Genomic DNA, 19439 nt, shown 5'->3' with positions numbered 1-19439 from the left:
GAATTAGAAGCACCGATTAACCTCAGATGGAAAAAGAAATGATTTAAGTGTTTTCACAAGAATGTTACCACCTGGTTCAATATGATAAAACTTCACACCTTTCTTTTTCTTCTGGCTTGGAAAAGGCATCTCATACTTACGAATTCCAAATGATCAAAATAATTCTGCCAATTACGGTGTTTCATTCTGTTATGCATAGTCAACTATGTAATGCAATAAACTATGCCTGAATGGTCTGTTTACCCCACAGCAAGTTACAAGGAAAACTCTTTCTCCTTAAAGGACTTGTCTCTTTGAAATGCACAAACTGGCTAGAAGCCAAGGGAAGCTGGTGCTTAAGAAACCAAGACTGAGCAGTGCCTGTGTGCATTTCAATCTCAGCCAACCGCAGTAAATGTTATTGGAGGTTTTGTGCTGTAAAATTGCTGCTTTCATGCCCACTGCATCTGACAATAGGAATCCTTGATCTAGCATGAGGGAAGGAGGTTGATGTGCCTTCTAGTCAAAGCTCTGCATTCCTTAAAAAGCAGGGATACTACTTCAGTGTTTGCTCTTAATGGGTTAGTGACAGCAAGATTCATGTCAATGGTGCATCCGGACAGAGAAAGATACTAAATGGAGAAGTCTTTTGTAAGAGATGGGGAAAAGCAGAAAATGTATTCTTTCGAAGCTGCCTCCAAGCTTTTATAGGATAAAAGATAAATACAAGGGGAAAGGTTATTGAATTAATAGCTTAAATCCATAACCTGAAAGTTTCTATTCTAATTTGAGAACACTCCTGTTAGTAAAGGCAAATTCAGAACAAACATTTATTTGTCTTTCCAATAAAATACCAAACAACACCCCATAGTTTTGTCATTGCAATTATTTCCAATGCAGACATACACCTTATAAGAATCACAGTCAAAGTTTTAAAAATCATGAGAATTAAAAACAGTGTATTAATTTTTTCTGTGAATTTCATCATACTGTAATGTTGTCAACATTGTTCATATTATTGTAAAGGAGCCCCCAGTGGCGCAGTGGGTTAAAACCCGGTGCTGGCAGGATTGAAGACCAACAGGTCTCAGATTCGAATCTGGGGAGAGGCGGATGAGCTCCTTCTATCAGCTCCAGCTCCTCATGCGGGGACATGAGAGAAGCCTCCCATAAGGATGATAAAAACAAAAAAATCATCCGGGCGTCCCCTGGGCAACGTCCTTGCAGACGGCCAATTCTCTCACAACAGGAGCAACTCCTGACATGACTCTCTCTCTCTCTCTCTCTCTCTCTCTCTCTATATATATATATATATATATATTATTGTAACATTATATTTAGTTAAGAGAGACATGTCATGGACCCACTGTATCTGCTGGCTCAGGATCCACGGATTCAATCACAAATTCAAACTATAGTACACAACACAGTACTGTACACAATAGCGCACACAATACAAGTAGCCTCTGGGGAGCTTGCCAGCTGCCTATTTCTGCCTTGAGAATGAGTAAGCAGAAGCCCCACAGCTGCTACCTTGAAGGTGGAAGCAGTTATCTGGCCTGCTCCATAGAGGTAGTGAGCCTGGAGAAAGCAAATCAGGTGGCCAGGGCTTGCCACCACCTCTGCTGCTGCTCTACAACATTTTATTAATAGGAAATGCAATATCCAACTTTTTATTGTATATGTGCAGGGTCCTGGAACCCAACCCACATGGATAGTAAGGGCCCACTGCAATAGAACCCCCCCCCCCCCCAAAGGTTTCAAATAATCTGAACTGCAGTAGTTTGCACCTGGTATATATGTTCTCTTTCATATGATTTGGTCCCATAACAACAGGCATAAAGAAAAAAATACTTGGCAGTGAATGCAAATAAGTGAAGGAGAAATAGCAATAGCGACTACTTCATAAAATAAAACTTTAGTTGCTTCACACAGCTCATCAAGTAGAAAGAAGAGCTCAATAAAGACTAAAAAACTATACAGTTTTGCCAACAGAATCCCTTTCTTTTATCTCATTTATGACCATATTCACTCAGAAAACATGTGATAACATTATGTTTAGGATCCTTCAATTTATGCAACATTTAGTGTTTCAAGAGTCACAGATTTATTTGTAGGGAAATATAGTGAGTTTGGCTTCCTCCATCAAACACTTTTATTTATCTTTGTCTTTTTATGTATGTTGATTGGCTGTAGCGAAACTGTTTGTATGTGCTAAATCTTAATAAATATAATTACAATAAATACAGTATTAAAATGCTTATGCAAGGAAGCCGACTCAACAAGACTATTGGCTTTATGTATTCTCTGTACATCCTTCTCTGTCAGCCCTAGCTTCTGCCAACCTAGCAGTTCGAAAACATGCAAATGTGAGTAGATCAATAGGTACCGCTCCGGCGGGAAGGTAACGGCGCTCCATGCAGTCTTGCCGGCCACATGACCTTGGAGGTGTCTACGGACAACGCTGGCTCTTTGGCTTAGAAATGGAGATGAGCACCACACCCCAGAGTCAGACATGACTGGACTTAATGTCAGGGGACTACCTTTACCTTTACCTTTACCTTATTCTCTGTACAGAGGCCTTTATGGCCATTGCACAAAGCAGGATCCTGAGTCTTTGTTATGATTCATGTGGGCTCTTCTAGTTCATATGAGGTTGATAGTTGGGGCTTCAATCAAAGTAAGTTGCATCTGCTGTTCTGCTGACTTGTTCCAGCCCAGATCATTTTGGCTCTGCTCTACTTGTCTGTTCTAGGTCATGCATTTGGAAGTAAAAAAGCTCAATCATTCAGATGTATTTTTGTATGCTACTGTCAATCAATTTTATCTTGAGAGCTGACAATGGCATAGAAAGAAATTGACACGTAGACTCTTCTACTGCAGTCTGAGGTTTTCATGTGACCCCAGTGACATAGAGGAAAGTATCAGGAAAGAAATTAAGATTAAATCCCCAACTGAGAACATTCCTTTTATGTATTGGTGTTTTGAGAAGAAGGTTCAATTGCTCTTCTTTCCTGAAGGTGATTGTGTAGTTGGTTCATGTGCATTAGAAAGTACAAGTATTACATAAAGAGAATCTGGTCTACAAGTGTCAAGTTGCTTACTACAAACAGCATGGAGCAGGTACACACTCTATTAAACAAACATCTGAGGAACCTGTCTGTGGATTCTAATCAGGCCAATACTTTCAAAAGCGTCAAGCTTCTTCACAAGCATTTATTGTCTGAAAATGCCATCAATTTTATCTGACAGATTTTCTTTTAAATGTGATAGTAAAGGACAGATATCACTGTATTTGCTTGCAGAGTGGTGTGCACTTGGTACTATCAAAATGACAATTTGTCATATCAAATCCCTTTGAATTGTCAACAGGCTGGTAACCTGTTTTGGAATGATATTAATGATACAGGTACTGTGGGTGTGAGCTACAATTAGTAACAAAATAATTGAGCCTCCCTTCTCTCTCAACTTGCCAAGTTGAATGTTATTTTTTAAAGGGAAGCAAATTTAACTTTCAGTACTTTTATTATAACTAATTGTCCACCACTTTGTATAATTTAATTTTTGTGGGATATGACTGGGACAAAGAAAGAACGTCAATTTCCTCTTGAAAAAAGGTCTGAACACCCAATTAAACCAAAACAAGTGCACATTTTCTTTTATATTAGAAAATAATGCTGACAGACTTTTGGCAGAATGCTTAAAAAAGGATTACATGACAGATTAATCAAATCAAAGATCAGAAAGAGATAAAAAAAATCACATAGCATGTGTTGGCCTTTAAAAGATATTCCATTCTCCTCATGTATGTAAACCAGAGAAATAATTTAACTATACCTAAAAGTATTAATCTTTTTCTTTCTCTGCATTTGTAACTGGAGGTTATGTGTAAATCAGTAGACCTAGATGAATTCAACATGCATTTTTATAAAATGTTTGTGAATGTACAAAGGTATTCGATATTTTATATTTATAATATATATTTATTATATTTACATATTTACAATGGATAAACAGACTGAGAATTTGTGCTACAGCCAACCGAAATAAAATCTACAATGCCTTCAGGTTGCAACAGAATTCTCTTTAATGTTAGCAGAGTTTAGGATTATGTATTTACTAGTTTTGTCTAATCCGAAGGACTTGTAGCCCTATTTTACAATGAGGTAGCACGTAGTGTGCAATGAAAATAATGATACAAAGTGAACAAGCTTGGACAGAATGATGGAGTAATGCGAAAATCAGACTTCAATACATTTGATTCACAAAGAAGACGAATGCTGTTTCTTTAGAACAGTTATATTAAATTCGGTTCTGACCTAGATAAAATTCAGTTTATATTATATCGAGCTGTATTACAGCCTGTATTTTCTAACTAACTCATTGGAAAAAAAAGCAAAATTGTTCCTCCCTTTCAAGAAGACTTATGAAGAGTACAATATTTAAAACATGTCTTTTAGGGCTCAAATGTATTTTTTCTCCTTCATATGTAACATGTAGCCAGGAGCCCCCAGTGGAGCAATGGGATAACTCTTGTGCTGGCAGAACTGAAGACCGATAGGTCGCAGGTTCAAATCCGGGGAGAGTGCGAATGAGCTTCCTCTGTCAGCTCCAGCTTCCCATGCAGGGGACATGAGAGAAGTCTCCCACAAGGATGGTAAAACATCAAAACATCCAGGTGTCCCCTGGACAACATCCTTGCAGATGGCCAATTCTCTCACATCAGAAGCGATTTGCAGTTTCTCAAGTCACTCCTGACATGAAAAAACAAAACAAAACATGTAGCCATGGTTGCAAGCCAATTATAGCTCCAAGACCTCCTGGAGAGTTCCTTCTCTCTGTCTCACCATAATCTCAGGGCCATTCCAGACAGGCCCTATATCTCAGGATCTAATCCCAGGTTTTCTGTTTATTTGGCAGTGCAGAATGATATAAGAAGAAAACCTGGGATCAGACCCTGGGATATAGGGCCTTCTGGAAGGGCTCTCAGACTTGTTTGATAAGAACAAGGCCTTCTCGGTAGCTTCTTCCTTAGTGTAACCCTGTCCTTGCTTCCCTTCCACCAGGAACTTAAATGTTTTATGCTGTCAGACTTTTAGAAACTGACTATGGGCTCTTCCAGGCAGCCATTTAATCAAGAGTAAGAAAGTGGGATTAGAAATCCTGATACCTCAAGGAGAGACCACATATGGCATTATTAGATCCAGGAAATGGTCCCACAGCTTCAAGAAAGGTTTCGATAATGCGGACTGAAGGGAACCACAAAAGGTACAGTGGGATATCCGCCATCGTTTTCTTTTTTCTCCCTCTAATGACACTCTGAGATGTGCTGTAACTCTTATGCATTTTGCCAAAGTTGCAACGCTGATGCAGATATAATAAAATATACGTAAGTAGTTTTTATGTTGTCTCTCCTCACCCTCACTCCTGGTGCATTCAGCTTTGCCCTCTTGAACCTCTCTTCCCTTTGAGGTCACTTGCCTGAGACATGCTGCTATCCACTGTATAATTTCAAGCTCTGTTTCTTTTCAGTAATACACAGGAAATGGGAATAAATGAATGGTTGGAGAGAGATTTCATGGGAATTGCTTTCCTCTTGTGCTTCCATTTAGCCACCAGTGTGTCCATGGCTCCATATCTTTACATCACTCTGTCAGATGTTTTGGGATTTTAAAATAAGGAGAAGTACTGGAGCAATCTACACCAGTATACAGCAAGGAACTCTCATTTTTTGGAAGCGCTGGGCTAAACAGTGTTTTGTAGCAGCACATTTTTCACCCAATATCAGATTTAATGCAAGCCTTCTTATCATTTTGTTTTCATGCAATCCAGCAATCAAGGGGGCATTATGGGTGTGCATTTTGTAGCTCCTACTTTCTACTGGGGGTTTAGGCCTATGTAGCTGGATCCTACGATGAGCTTTTAATGCATTGTGGTACTGTTTTTGAGGCTTGCATACAATCTTTTAATGAATTCAATACGTGTAATAGGCTGGGGTTTAGCACAGCTGTTAAAATCACCAGAAATGATAAGCTCTACCAACCAAAAAGTTGCCAGCAAAAAGCTCCGGGTCGGCGTGAGCTGCCGACTGTCAAGCCCAACTTACTGTTTACCTAAGCAGTTCAAAAACAACTTGTGCTGTAATTAGAGAAATTAGGTACCACTAAAACAAGCAGGGGAGGTATTTTACACCACCATAAAGAAAAAAGATCAGAAAATGCCGGGCAACCAAAAGAAATGAGGAAGTCCTGATGGCTCTTCATCATAGAGGATGGAGTAACAGCACCCCGCCCCCTGTGACTGGATTTCGAGCACAAACCTTCCAAGGTGCCAAAAAGCCGGTCATTGACATTGATACAACATACCTCCTTCTATTCTGTCTCTATTGTCTAACCAAAAACGGCATTGAATGTTTGTCATGCATGTGTACTGTGATCTGTGGGGAGATAGGGCGGAATATAAATAAAGCGTTGTTATTATTGTAACTTTTTGATTTTTAAGTACTTAATTTTTTTTATATTTACACTTTTATTGAAGATTTTCTATAGTTTTTAATTTTAATTCATTGTTCATGTATTCAACCATCCATGGCTTGAAAATATTCAGCAATAAGATTTTCCAAAAATCAAATCTTGGTTTTACCATTTTATATAAAGGAAACATTGTACTATGCATTGTTCATAGAGGGTGCTCAGCATCCACAAATATTAGTACCCCCAGAGGTATTGGAACCAAACTCAAGTGGATACTGGAGACTTGCTGTACCTATCTACTTTGATCAAATAATTGTAATTTTGTTGCTTTAATAAATCTAGATATACATGGATTTTTGGTCTATATTCATGGGATGTAAAATGTCTGGAAGAGTATCCAGTCTATCTTTTGAGACTATGAATATGCATTCCCTAATCCTCTGAATCTTAAAAATGTAGGAAGTTCAATAGTGTATTTCTTTTCCCTTGGGGAACGATCATACTTCCTAATAGAATCTAGTGGCAGGAAGATTTTATTATGCTGCCTACATTTTCTTTTCAAGAGTTTTATTGCTCACAAATATATCACTGTGCATGGCCTATACTCCCCCACCCTTGAAAATGTTCAATTCCTGTCATTTTTAGCCAAGATATACAGAACATATCCAGCTTCTTGAAGGTGTCTGTATGTACCAATCCATTTATATTCACAATAAGCTTTGTTAGGCTTTATTGGGTGCATTTAAACCAACAATATTTTTCAATCACAAGCAGCAAATACAAGAATTCAAATTCTGGGTACTCTTGCAGTATAAACAGTAGAAATAAAGATGGTTCCTCTCTGCAACACATTTTCAGTCATACCATGTGGTCTGTTGAACAAGCACATAACATTGATAGCTTGTTTTGTATTTGTTCTTTACAGCCACATATACACTATTCATTATATACTATGGCTTGAATTTTAGTTATTTCTCTTGCGACACGGCATTCAAAGATACTTAGGCACTACTAATTTACTATTTATTTATTTTAAAATATTTATATACTGACCGACTAACTTGTGGAAGACAATCCCATAACCAACATCCTAAGGTCTCATTACTCATAGCTTTTCTAGCAAGTTGCAAACAAAGCAACCCTGCTAAAATAGACCCCCCCCCCCCCCCGCATCCTCCACATTCCATTTGATTTTTTTTTTAGAGTGTAAGCCTGTGGGCATGGCTATTTTGCTTTTATTGACTGTATATATTTGGGTAGTTAGAACAGGAGTAAACTGCTCTAAAAACGTCAATTTTGAATAGCAGCTGGGATGAAAGAAATATTCATTTGATTCACATTTCATTTCATTCTACACTTCCTGAATCAATATGCACACCAAAACACAATCAACATTTGATATTTATACTTCTCTAAATTTTGCAGTGGAGTTCTCAGATCAAAACATGTATACTAAAAGACCTGTATCATAGAATGGGTGCATGAAATAAATAAATTGTTGCACCTTCTAAAAATGATGGCCATGTAATTAAAAAAAGTATAAAAATGGCTTGTGAAAACAGAGACTGAAGATGAAGGTGTAAACAAGTACATGGTGGGCACAACATTTTGGACACAATGTTGATATTGATATATAGGGTAAATGCAGACCAAAGATACAAAATCAACTTTGTGTAGTGATTTAAAAGCAAACCTATATGATACACATATAGATGGTATCTAACCCCAAATAAGGTTTCAAAATATTACATAATGTTTAAACCAATGCTGGGGATGTAAAGAAAAGGTAGACTCCTTTTTACATATGTAAGAAGGTGAAAAGTTACTGGTCTACAATTCATATGTCAATTCAGAAAATTTTAAAAGTTGAATTTGTAAGATTACCAGAAATGTTTTTCTTGGACATCATGGATAAAAAACTATAAAGTAAATATGAATTATTTCTTTGATACATGATAATAGCAGCAAAAATATTGTTTGCTCAGATTTGGAAATAGACTGAATCACAAACAACAGAAAAACAGATTGGGGAAAAATTGGCAATCACTTGATCGTCATTCATCTATGGGAAAAAGATGCTCATAAGCTCTGACAATATAACCAAGGTCTGCATTACCACACCTGTGTTTACAACCTACAGCATGGTGATATTGGAGTTAACCATATTATCAGATTACCATGGATGCAGGTGCCATGGAGGAAACTTCCATACATTTCTAACACAGAAAATGTGCTGGAAAATATTTTCAAGTATTTAATATCCATGCTTTTTGTTCTCAAAATAACAGGTACAACCCTTCCCAAAGAGGATTAGGGTTGCAATATAAGTGAAGGAGGATAAACTCTTTCTCTGTGTATGCTGTGGTTTCACAAAAAATTACCCATTCCACAGCTGTTATAAGTGTTCTCACTGGAAACCTCCCTACTGGGTTAATAAGAGCTTTGGGGGAGGGGGATTTAATATAGTATTGAATGCTTTTCAATTTTTGATTAAAAATAAAATGCAATCACTCAGCAAATGCTAAACAATGAATTGTTTCATCCTTATGTGAGATACAGATTGGGTTTTTCTCAGACTCCAATGTTACATATGACCAAAATAGCCTGGAACCCTGATTTCTTTTTCAAGTCTGCTATTTAAAGAGCAAAACTTGTCTTTATCATCAAATGCATTTAATGATATATAGATGTTGGCTCTCAGTTATCAAGCAATGGAACTTAGCACAATAGCTACATTAATACTGTGCATGAATGTGTATGTGAGTACACAGAATATATTGAAACAAATAATAAATCGGAGTAGGGAAGAGAGAGCCAACAACTGCTAGCAATTTTAAACTATGGAATTTTCTTGCATTTGACATCGCAAGATCAGCATTTCTCACCCTGGGGGTCAGGACCCCTGGGGAGGGGGTCGCGAGAGAGAATCAGAGGGGTCTCCAAAGCCCATCAGAAAACACAGTATCGTCTGTTGGTCATGGGGGTTCTGTGTAGGAAGTTTGGCCCAATTCTATCACTGGGGGGGGGGGGGTTCAGAATGATCTTTAATTGTAGGTGAACTATAAATTCCCACAACTCCCAAATGTCAAGGTCTATTTTCCCCAAACTCCAGCAGTGTCCACATTTGGGCATATTGAGTATCGTGCCAAGTTTGGACTAGATCCATCATTGCTTGAGTCCACACTGCTCTCTGGATGTATGTAGGTGAATTACAACACCCAGACTCAAGGTCAAAGCCCACCAAACCCTTCCAATATTTTCTGTTGGTCATGGGAGTTCTGTGTGCCAAGATTGGTTCAATTCCTCATTGGTGGAGTTCAGAATGCTTTTTGATTGTAGGTGAACTATAAATCCCAGCAATTACAACTCCCAAATAACAAAATCAATCCCCACCCCAACCCCACCAGTATTCAAATTTGGCTGTATCGAGTATTTGTGCTAATTTGATCCAGCGAATGAAAATACAACCCGGATATCAAATATTTACATTACGATTCATAACAGTAGCAAAATTACAGTTGTGAAGTGGCAACAAAAATAATTTTATGGTTTGGAGGTCGCCACAACATGAGGAACTGTATTAAGGGGTTGTGGCATTAGGAAGGTTTCGAACCACTGAGCTACATGGTTAGAAAAGAAAAATAGAAAAAATATTATAATGGGCGAATAGTCATGCTCTCTCCAGGATCTCCAACTGTGACTGTTCCTTGAGATGTTGGATATAGCTATGGGGATAAATACCTCAGTTAGATCTCATCTGGATTATTATAACATGCTTTATGTGGTCTGTCTTTGAAGAGCGTTCAGAAACTACATTTGGTCCAAACAGCTGCAACCAGATTGTTAAGTTCCTTATTGCACCAGTTACACTGACTGCCAGCCCATTTCCACACATAATTTGAAGTGCTTCTCATATGATTCAGGTCTAGATTATTTAGAGAATCATATTCTTCTATATGAACCCACTCATGTTTTGAAACTTTCTGGGTAGAACCTTCTTTCTGTCTCACCACCCTCAAAGACACTGTCTCACCACCCATCCAGACAGGCCCATGTCCCAGGACCTTCTCGGTTTTACCGGAAGCATCCAAACAGCACCTCAAGTAAAACCGAATTAATTTGGAATAAACCAAGATTTTCTTGGATTGTTCTGAATTGATTAAATCCCTGATAAGATCTGGGTCTTAAGGTTAGATCCAGGTCTTACCAGGTGTGGGCCCTGTGTGGGATTGGGTCCTGTTTCCCAGCCCGCATTTTAGGGCTGTGTAGATGAGGCCTTAGAAATGTACACAAATTCTATTTTTCTACCTCAGTCACAACTAAAATAGTTACAGAAAATAGGACAAGTTAAAGAGGAAAGGATGTAGTAAAATACTATTCTATAACAGCATCGTGCTTCCAGATGAAGAAGTATGAGATCTAGTAAAACTCCTTGGATTTTACTGGTTGCTGTTGCCTTCACATCCATTCTGTTCTTTTCTGTTTGTAGTGATTTCTTAGATCTATACTAGGCTTCTTCCAAAGATTTTTAAAGTTGAGCATGTTTGCAAACCGTTTTCATGCTTTGAAAAAAAAGTTTTATTCCCTCTATTTTTAAAAAAATTCTTAAGGGTTGCTATAGTGCAACCCTTCACTATAGCATCATAAAAAACAAAGAGAAGGGAAGCCCTGATATTTGTCAGAATTTAAAGGATATTCATTCCAGGGTCAGAACAAAATGTTGGTTGGTGCCAGGAACTGCAAGAATAGACAGAACAAAAGAAACACTGTTTGGAAATTAAAGTAAAAATCTCCGAGAACCATAGCAACAATTACTGCAACCTCTCAATACACTTTCCCCCATCTGGGGAAATTAACAGAATAACATTCAGTAGCTTTTTCTTTGGTGGAAAATGCAAAATGAATGAATGAATACATACACACACACATATGTGTAGTCCATATCTTCAATTCTCATTCTCTCTCTCTCTCTCTCTATATATATATATATATATAAAGAGAGAGTGAGCGAACCTATGATTCTAAGATACACTCTTGTTTTTAGAGATGTTTATATGCAGAAAAAGTGCATCTTAGAATGAATCAATACAGTATGTGTGTATTCACAGTCAAATTTGGAAAGCAATTACATTAACAAGATCTCAAAAATACTAAAAATATCAATAATAATTTTGTTTCAGTTGTCATCAAAGTAATAAGAAAGCTCTTTGTATCATATAGTATAATCTGGCTCGGATCAATGACTTTGGGGTTTTATTACATTTTTGTTTTACATTATACACCAGAAAATGAGAGATTACTGCCATATTTAACAATAATTCGGATTCCCATCAACATGGGTTAATTAAGCAAGGCTATGATTGCTAGAAAAATTACTACTACAACATTTCTCTTTGAAGTATACTGTTTGTAATCCCCCATTTTAAACTATTTTATCAGCATTCTTAAAAGCAATAATTAAATGCGGAAATAATAACAATACTAAAAAAAACTAACCACAGAGGGAATTTTCTTAACCACATGAACACTTGAATGGGACCTCCTGAAAGTGCTAAACCCATTACTGACATAGTACTGCAGAGAGAGGTGAAAAGAACCTTGTGGAAGGGTAAGACATCCAACAGGGTAACAGTTAACCTGATCGGCATTACAGCCTTATTTTCTCACACCTGCTTTGCTTTCTAACAAAGAGAAGAGAAAAGGTGTATCTACAAAGATGCCCTAATGCTGGATTTTCTGGGATGCATATGGGCCAAAAGATATGCAAATTGCCTCCAAAGCTACATGACCACTGCTGAGGGATATAATTCTTCACTAATTATTTTTCTGAAGGAAACAATGAATAATTATATTAAAGTTCTTCCAGGAATTATTTGAAAATCATGCCATTTTAAAACACTACTGTATTTCTTCCATTGTAAGACACCATTGATTGTAAGACACACCCTAATTTCAGTACCACCTCCACCAACAAAAATATGTAAGATACACCTGCGTTTCGAAGATACAACCCATTTTTAGATATGTTTATATAGGAAAAAGTGTGTCTTAAAATTGAAGAAATACAATATTCAATGTATTCTGTGCAAGATTCATTTGTGCTTGCTTTGCAGGGAAGATGGCGTTTTCTTCACACGAAATAATATTTCTGAGCAGAGATATTATTCAAAATGTTTGCAGAAATCTAGAATACATGTGAGCAGAAATATTATTCCTACAGAGAGAATGCTGCCTTCTGAGCAAAACCACGTGTGAAGCTTTCACAGAACATGTCCTGAACTGCACAGAGTTCATTAACTCAGGATTTCTGTCATAAAGGTTTCTTTAATACATTTTTGGAATATTCATTCCATCTCTAAATCAACTATATTTTGCAAGCTTGACAAATCCTTACCAAATGCCCTAGATGAGTGTTGGGAACTGGGTAACACTCCAGATGTTGTGGAATGCCTAGTATTTCTCACCACTAGCTAAGTAGGCCAAGCTTGGGGTCACAAAGCCACATAGCCCCAACCCTGCTCAGAAGCATTTGGAAGTGTTCCCCCTCCCTCCCTCCCTCTCTCTCTCTCTCTCTCTCTCTCTGAGACAATTCATTGCTTCTTTTGCTGCAGCACTGTCAACGTAAATTATAAATTTTGGGAACTTTCTAAACTTATGAATGATTCTCAATGTACTACCTTGCAATAATTAAACTGTAAGTCATAGGGCTGGAATGCATCTGGATTTAGTCATGCTTAGAGTGGACCTACTAAAATTAATGGGATTTAAACCAATCATGACTACTTTGAGCTAGCTTCAGTCTGGCTCAAAAACAACATCATCTAACTATTGATAAGCATATATACCTAGTAGGCCTGGGTAACAACGGAAAAAATTGTTTCTAAACTCGCTTCGTTTTTAGGGGTCCATCGCGTTTCGGTTTTTTTTAAGAATTCCAAAATTTTGCTTTTAAAAATTTCGAAATTTACGAAATTTTGTAAAATTACAAATCGATTCGTTAATGGCGGACGTGATTGCGCAATATGCTAAAAAAAACCTCCAAATGGGACAGGGGGAACTTCTGAAGCTTCCCTCTCCCTCTGTTGTTGACTATTGGTGTGATAAAACAAACAACAACTATAAAACTTGCACCAGACATGCGAAAATAATTACGAAATAATTACGAAATAACGAAACAAATTGAAAAAAATGTTTTGAATCTAATTTACTCCTCACACTATTCCTGCATGGCTCAATATTGGATCGTAAGCTAATTTAAATACAAATTAATAACGAATTACGAAAATAACAAATGAAACCGCCCAAGCCTAATATCTAGAACTCGCTGTCAAAATACTGCATTTAACTAGAAAGATACTCTTTTATAGTTGTGTACTGATGTTCAGACTTTGCTAATTATTACAAAGTTTATAAACCTTGAAGCTTACCAGCTTTTTAATAAAAAAAACACAGGTAACTAGAACATTTTCCTATAACAAAGCCAATGGAAAAGAAACATTACTTAAGAATAGTCCCTCAAATCCTGCTAGAGTACAGCAGCCTCAGCAATGTTGGCCAGTAGTGTGGGATATTGGGAGTAACAATCTTGAAAAGTGGGAAGGCACTAGGCTGCTTGTCTATGCTGTATGTTTTATTTCATTTCATTTATACACCCAAGGACACACTTCCCAGTAAACACCTTAATCCCAAAACCTGGGATAACTTATCAGTGGGTCATGTGAGTACTGCATCTTAACTTTTATCAAAAAATGAATCAGTCCATTCTCTAAGTAGAATGGCAAAAGGTAAAGCTTAGTCCATTCCGGGATAACCTACAAAAAGCACCGACCCTCTATACTTTCACTGTCATGATGCTGCTTCTGGCCTTTTATTTATTTATTTACTTATTTACTTATTTACTTACTTACTATATTTGTATACCGCCCTTCTCAGCCCTTAGGCGATTCAGGGCGGTTTACAATGGCAACAATTCGATGCCCCAAAACACCATAAAACATTTAAAAATATTAACACATAACATATACATTTGAACGCTTAGGTGGGAAAATAGTGGCAATTGGGGCAATTGACGGTCTGAGGTGGAACTGGTGCTTTCCCCTCTGAATGAAATGATCGGATTTATCCATGGGTGGTATCACAATCCATACTTTTGGTCCCAAAACTTGCCCTTGACTTAAAGTTGATTCATGCAGGAGTATATACGATTAGCCCCTGTGCATTAAATAGATCTCAATTATGAATGGACATATAGAAAATTGCACTCTAAAATTAAGTAGATGTTTATTGCAAATTATGACATTCTACGCAATTGAGAACTAGTGATTCCTATGTAATTAAATGGCTATTACATGCAGATTAAATTAGGATGACTTTATTCATTATTAAAATGAATGAATAATAAAAGTGATTCTGTATACTCTCTTTTTCTTAACTTTTAACAAACAAAATAATTCATTTCTGTTCTGACACATGGTCTCAAATGTTAACTACCAAACAATCTGGATAATATGTCATCAGGATGAAAATAAGTAAGTGTACTATGGACAAGATGTCTCATTCTTACCATGACCTGAGGCAAAAACTGAAACAGGACCGGTCTGTACTAGATAAGAGCTGGCTGTATAGTCCTCATCAGTGTCAGAGTCCTGAACTGGCTGGATAGCACTAGTACTTAGCAACCATCTCTGGTTGTCATGGAGATTAGGTGATGGAGGAGGGGAATGTAAATGTTCAATAACGGATTGACTAGATGAAGAGGATGGCATGGGAGGACCTAAGGGAAAAAAATAAAAAAATATATTTTTAAAAAAAATTGGTTATGATAAAATGAGTGACAAGTCAATTACTGCTTACTTCCTTTATCTCTGAAGCTAAAATACTCTAATAAATCATGGCCAAATAAAAGGATAGCATATGGTAGTAAATATGGTGCAAATTCATTTGTGGTTCGCATTCTAAACATTCTATCTATTTTCTATAGAAATTCCATGTATAAAACAAAACTGGATAATTTTGATCATTAAGTTTAATATTCACCAAGGGCTTTTAAACATCAGGTCTATATCTGTAAATTAAAGAACAAATAGCTTTGTTCTGGCTTCTGAGCAAATATTTACATAACCCATATGCTGTAATCCATTCTCTCGCTATGTAGATCAGCAAAATAGCTGACAGTGCTGAAGAATCATGCATGTGACTAGACATTAACATTTTAAGACTTCAGACTGCAAGGAACACCTGGGAAATCTTGTCACATTTAGATGGACCTCACGTTAGCAAAGGGGTTACTCTTTCAAATTAAGTATTTGTAATATGGCAGAAAAAATGAATTCTATAATGAAGAACACTATCACTTTGTCCAAACTCTTTGACTAAACACTTCACTTTTGCCTAAATTCTTATATAGTGCTGGGATTAAGTTTTATTCAAAATGTTAAGAGTCTAGCCTAGGTTTAAGTAAAAATAATTAGAAATGCATTTTTACACTTATTACTGAGAATCAGATGATCTTGAGAAGTATAATTAAGTTTGCAGATTTCATTGTGTTAAGACAGGACTGTGGTAACAACTGTGCACTGATTTAGATCCCTTTAAGTAGTCTGCTTTACATAACAATTCCTGCATGCATAAGAAAAGTAGAGGCATCAGGTATCTACTGCCTTTATACCCTATATACTCTTTTGAGCCTTTATCATGTATTTTCAGAGGCTAACCCGGAATAAAACATAATGGGCATATTAAAATCGTGAGCAGATTATAGGGCCAGCCAAATAGATTACTACACTGCACTTATGAGACTTATAAGAAACTCTTCTATAACTTTGCAAAAACCTGGAATTTTGAAGTCCAAATCAACCTCACCTTTTCATCTATAAAATGGAAACCATATTGATCTATTCCAGTGGTTCTCAACCTGGGGTCCCCAGATGTTTTTTGGCCTACAACTCCCAGAAATCTCAGCCAGTTTACCAGCTGTTAGGATTTCTGGGAGTTGAATGCCAAAAACATCTGGGGACCCCAGGTTGAGAACCACTGCTCTGTTGTTGTTGTTCATTCGTTCAGTCGTCTCCGACTCTTTGTGACCTCATGGACCAGTCCACGCCAGAGCTCGCTGTCGGCCGTCACCATCCCCACCACTGCTCTAAGGTGTCCTAAAAGGAAGGCTCAGCTGTAGCAAATCTAAGTGTCCAAGTTTGTGTCTGCATGACTAAAACTTGTGATTTTCAAGGTTTCCTCTTATAACTATACTGTATGTAGCTGAGTCATGAGAAAAGCCATGTTACATGGTATAACATGAAATTGCCAGAATTCAGCCATTCTCCTTCCTTTATGTAAAACAATAACTTCGTAATAAGTGACTTTTAATTATAAATCCATTTTATATTATAGACCCCCTGCATGCTATCCAACCTGTATAACTTGGCACTGGCATTTATCTCTCTGCTGGATGCTAGAGCCTTCTGCAGTCAACCTGTGGTGACAGTTATCCGTTAATTAAAACTCTACATGCAAATAGCATTACTGAAAGGCATTGTGGCAGAGTGCACACAAAGCACAATTATTTGTAACTGCACAGGTCTTGTTATCTACATTTTTAATACTGGGCAACCATTGTACTTAGTATGAAGCTCTCCCTCTGGGAAATATGCTTAACAAATCCTCATTAGTTAAATGAAGATAGTCATAGATATTTCCATAGCTGTCACATTATAATAAAAGGATCAGACTACATTGGGGACTTCTTTAGAAGTCAAATTTACAAAAATGTTTTGGAAAAAAAACAATACATTCCTTGACCAGTTTACACATAATAACCAACTAGATACACCTGTTCCTACGTGGCAGCAATTACTAATATTCCCAAGCCTATGGCCAAGAGATATGAGAATTTACAGTTGTGATTACTGCAACAATTCCTGTTTACCAACACCCTCCTTTTATTTTGGGCATTGCTGGTTGGATTTCTTGGTGTTTAATGCTATATTTATCATCCTCATCATCTCCACATAAAACTGCTACGTTTTTCTTCAATGAAAACGTGGGGTTGCCTCTGAACACTGTTCGGAAGTTTCAGATATAACAACGTGCAGCAGCCAGATTGTTAACCCCCTTGTTCTGCCAGCTCCACTGGCTGTCAGTTTGCTACCAAGCACAATTCAAAGTGTTGGCTTTGGCCTATAAAACCCTGAACGGCCCAAGCCTAAATTACCTGTCTGATCACTTCTCCCTCTATGAACAATCATGGAGGTTAAGATCTTCTGGGGAGGCCCTGTTCTCGATCCCAACATCTTCACAGGTGCAACTGGTGGGGACAGGAGACAGGACCTTCTCAGTGGTGGCCCTTCAGCTGTGGACCTCCCTCCCTAGTCAGATTAGATCGGCCCCTTCCCTTCTGTCATTTCGCAAACAAGTGAAAACTTTCCTTTGGGAGTAAGGATTTGGCCCAGCATAATTATCTGTGCAATACAGTTGGAATTGGCTTTGGACTGATGCATATGATTATCTGATTATCTGGCTTTGGATATATGCACAATAGTTGTCTAATGTTTACATATGTTGTTTTAATGCTGTTTAAAAATCTTGTTTAATTGCGTTTAATTGTTGTTGTTTTTGTTGTTGAGGCATGGAATGATGTCACTCATGTAAGCCGCCCTGAGTTCCCTTTGGGATGAGAAGGGCAGGACATAAATATTGTAAATAAAGAATTAAAAAATTCAATGCAGCCCAGTTTTGTTAGTTTATTTATCTTACTAGGATCAGAGTGTTATTTAATAATAAACTTTATTTATATCCCACCCCCTCTCCAAAAAGACTCATTTCAACCAAAGCCCCCTTTCTTGAGTTGTCTCCGTTGGAAGTGATTCTTCCTGTTCCTAGATTTTCTTGTCTCTATTGTTAGAAGGAGCACTGGGTGATGAACAAATCTCTATCGTTTCAACAGGGCATGTCAGTGCAACCTTCTTGAATGGCTAAGGACATGGACATACTCTCCCTGCAACAAAGATAAAACTATTTCTATAATTTTTTATATCCTGCCTTTCTCCTAACATGGGACCCAAGGCAATTACAATATAAATGAGAATGAAATGAACCTAAAATGCTATACAATACAAAAGTTTAAAAAAATTGAACAAGCTGCTCAATGAACACAACGAAAATAGTAATTAGGACTGTCTGACCAGAATTAAACAGAACAGTTAACTAACTTTTTACTAGCAAAACGTTGTTGTTGCTTTTGGGTGCCATAAATACTGCAATCTTCAAATTATGCAGTGCACCAGTCCAATTATGTTAGTGAAACATCTCAATCTGAAGTAGCCAAACATTTAAAATTCAATTTGTCAATATTATATAGATAGTTCTACTTATCAGTGTTGAAACTTCTTTGCTTTAATCCACCATACTGTCTATTTCAAATATTGTTTGAAAGACAGCTATTTTGTGTACTTTAAAAAATAACATAAAATGGCAAAAGCTGCTCCAAGATACTCATGTCAGGTGCTATAGGAGATATAATGCAAGTTTGAGTCAAGGACTACTGCCCCCCAACTCCAACAGGAATATGTAAATCTGGTTCGAGAGATGGTTGGTTCTTAGACCTAACTAATGTACTTTCAGTAGACTGATCTGACATACCATTCCCAGTGAGTGCTTTTTGAAAAGTTAGCAAGCATAGCACATTGCTGTGTGCCAAAGTGAAAGTCTGCACAGCTAGACAGAACACAGCATGAATTTCAAGTTAAACATAAGGGAATGTTTCAGGGTTTTCAGATTTATAAAATATTGTTTTCTTGGTGCTCAGACTAGTAAAATCCACAGCCATTGTTCTTTTGTGAAGCTAAATTGCCTTTAAGCAATGAAGCAGTATAAAGGAGGCTGCTCTTGCATCTTTAGAAAAGCTCCCAGTCCAGGAATCTAGGCAAGGACCCCCGGACTGTTTCCATTCTGAAAGAAGCCAACTCCATTTAAAGCTTCACTGCCTAATTA

General features: G+C 37.3%; 1 protein-coding gene across 18 annotated transcripts in view; it reads right to left on the bottom strand.

Annotated features, from left to right (window-relative positions):
- The window catches only part of TENM3 (teneurin transmembrane protein 3), a 1604633-nt gene that overhangs the window by 194217 nt on the left and 1390977 nt on the right, over window positions 1-19439 (bottom strand). For 12 of the 18 annotated variants that reach the window (XM_060778662.2, XM_060778660.2, XM_060778663.2 and 9 more), the window contains one exon: window positions 15016-15225. The exons of the other annotated variants lie outside the window; for them this stretch is intronic. In XM_060778662.2, coding sequence (XP_060634645.1) covers window positions 15016-15225 — 210 coding nt within the window. The remainder of the gene's footprint in view (window positions 1-15015; window positions 15226-19439) is intronic. 18 annotated transcript variants of the gene reach the window in all.

Source organism: Anolis sagrei, chromosome 5 (assembly GCF_037176765.1).
Source record: "Anolis sagrei isolate rAnoSag1 chromosome 5, rAnoSag1.mat, whole genome shotgun sequence".
NCBI lineage: Eukaryota > Metazoa > Chordata > Lepidosauria > Squamata > Dactyloidae > Anolis > Anolis sagrei.
Note: the sequence above shows the minus strand (reverse complement) of the source record. Positions and strands in the feature narration are given on the sequence as shown.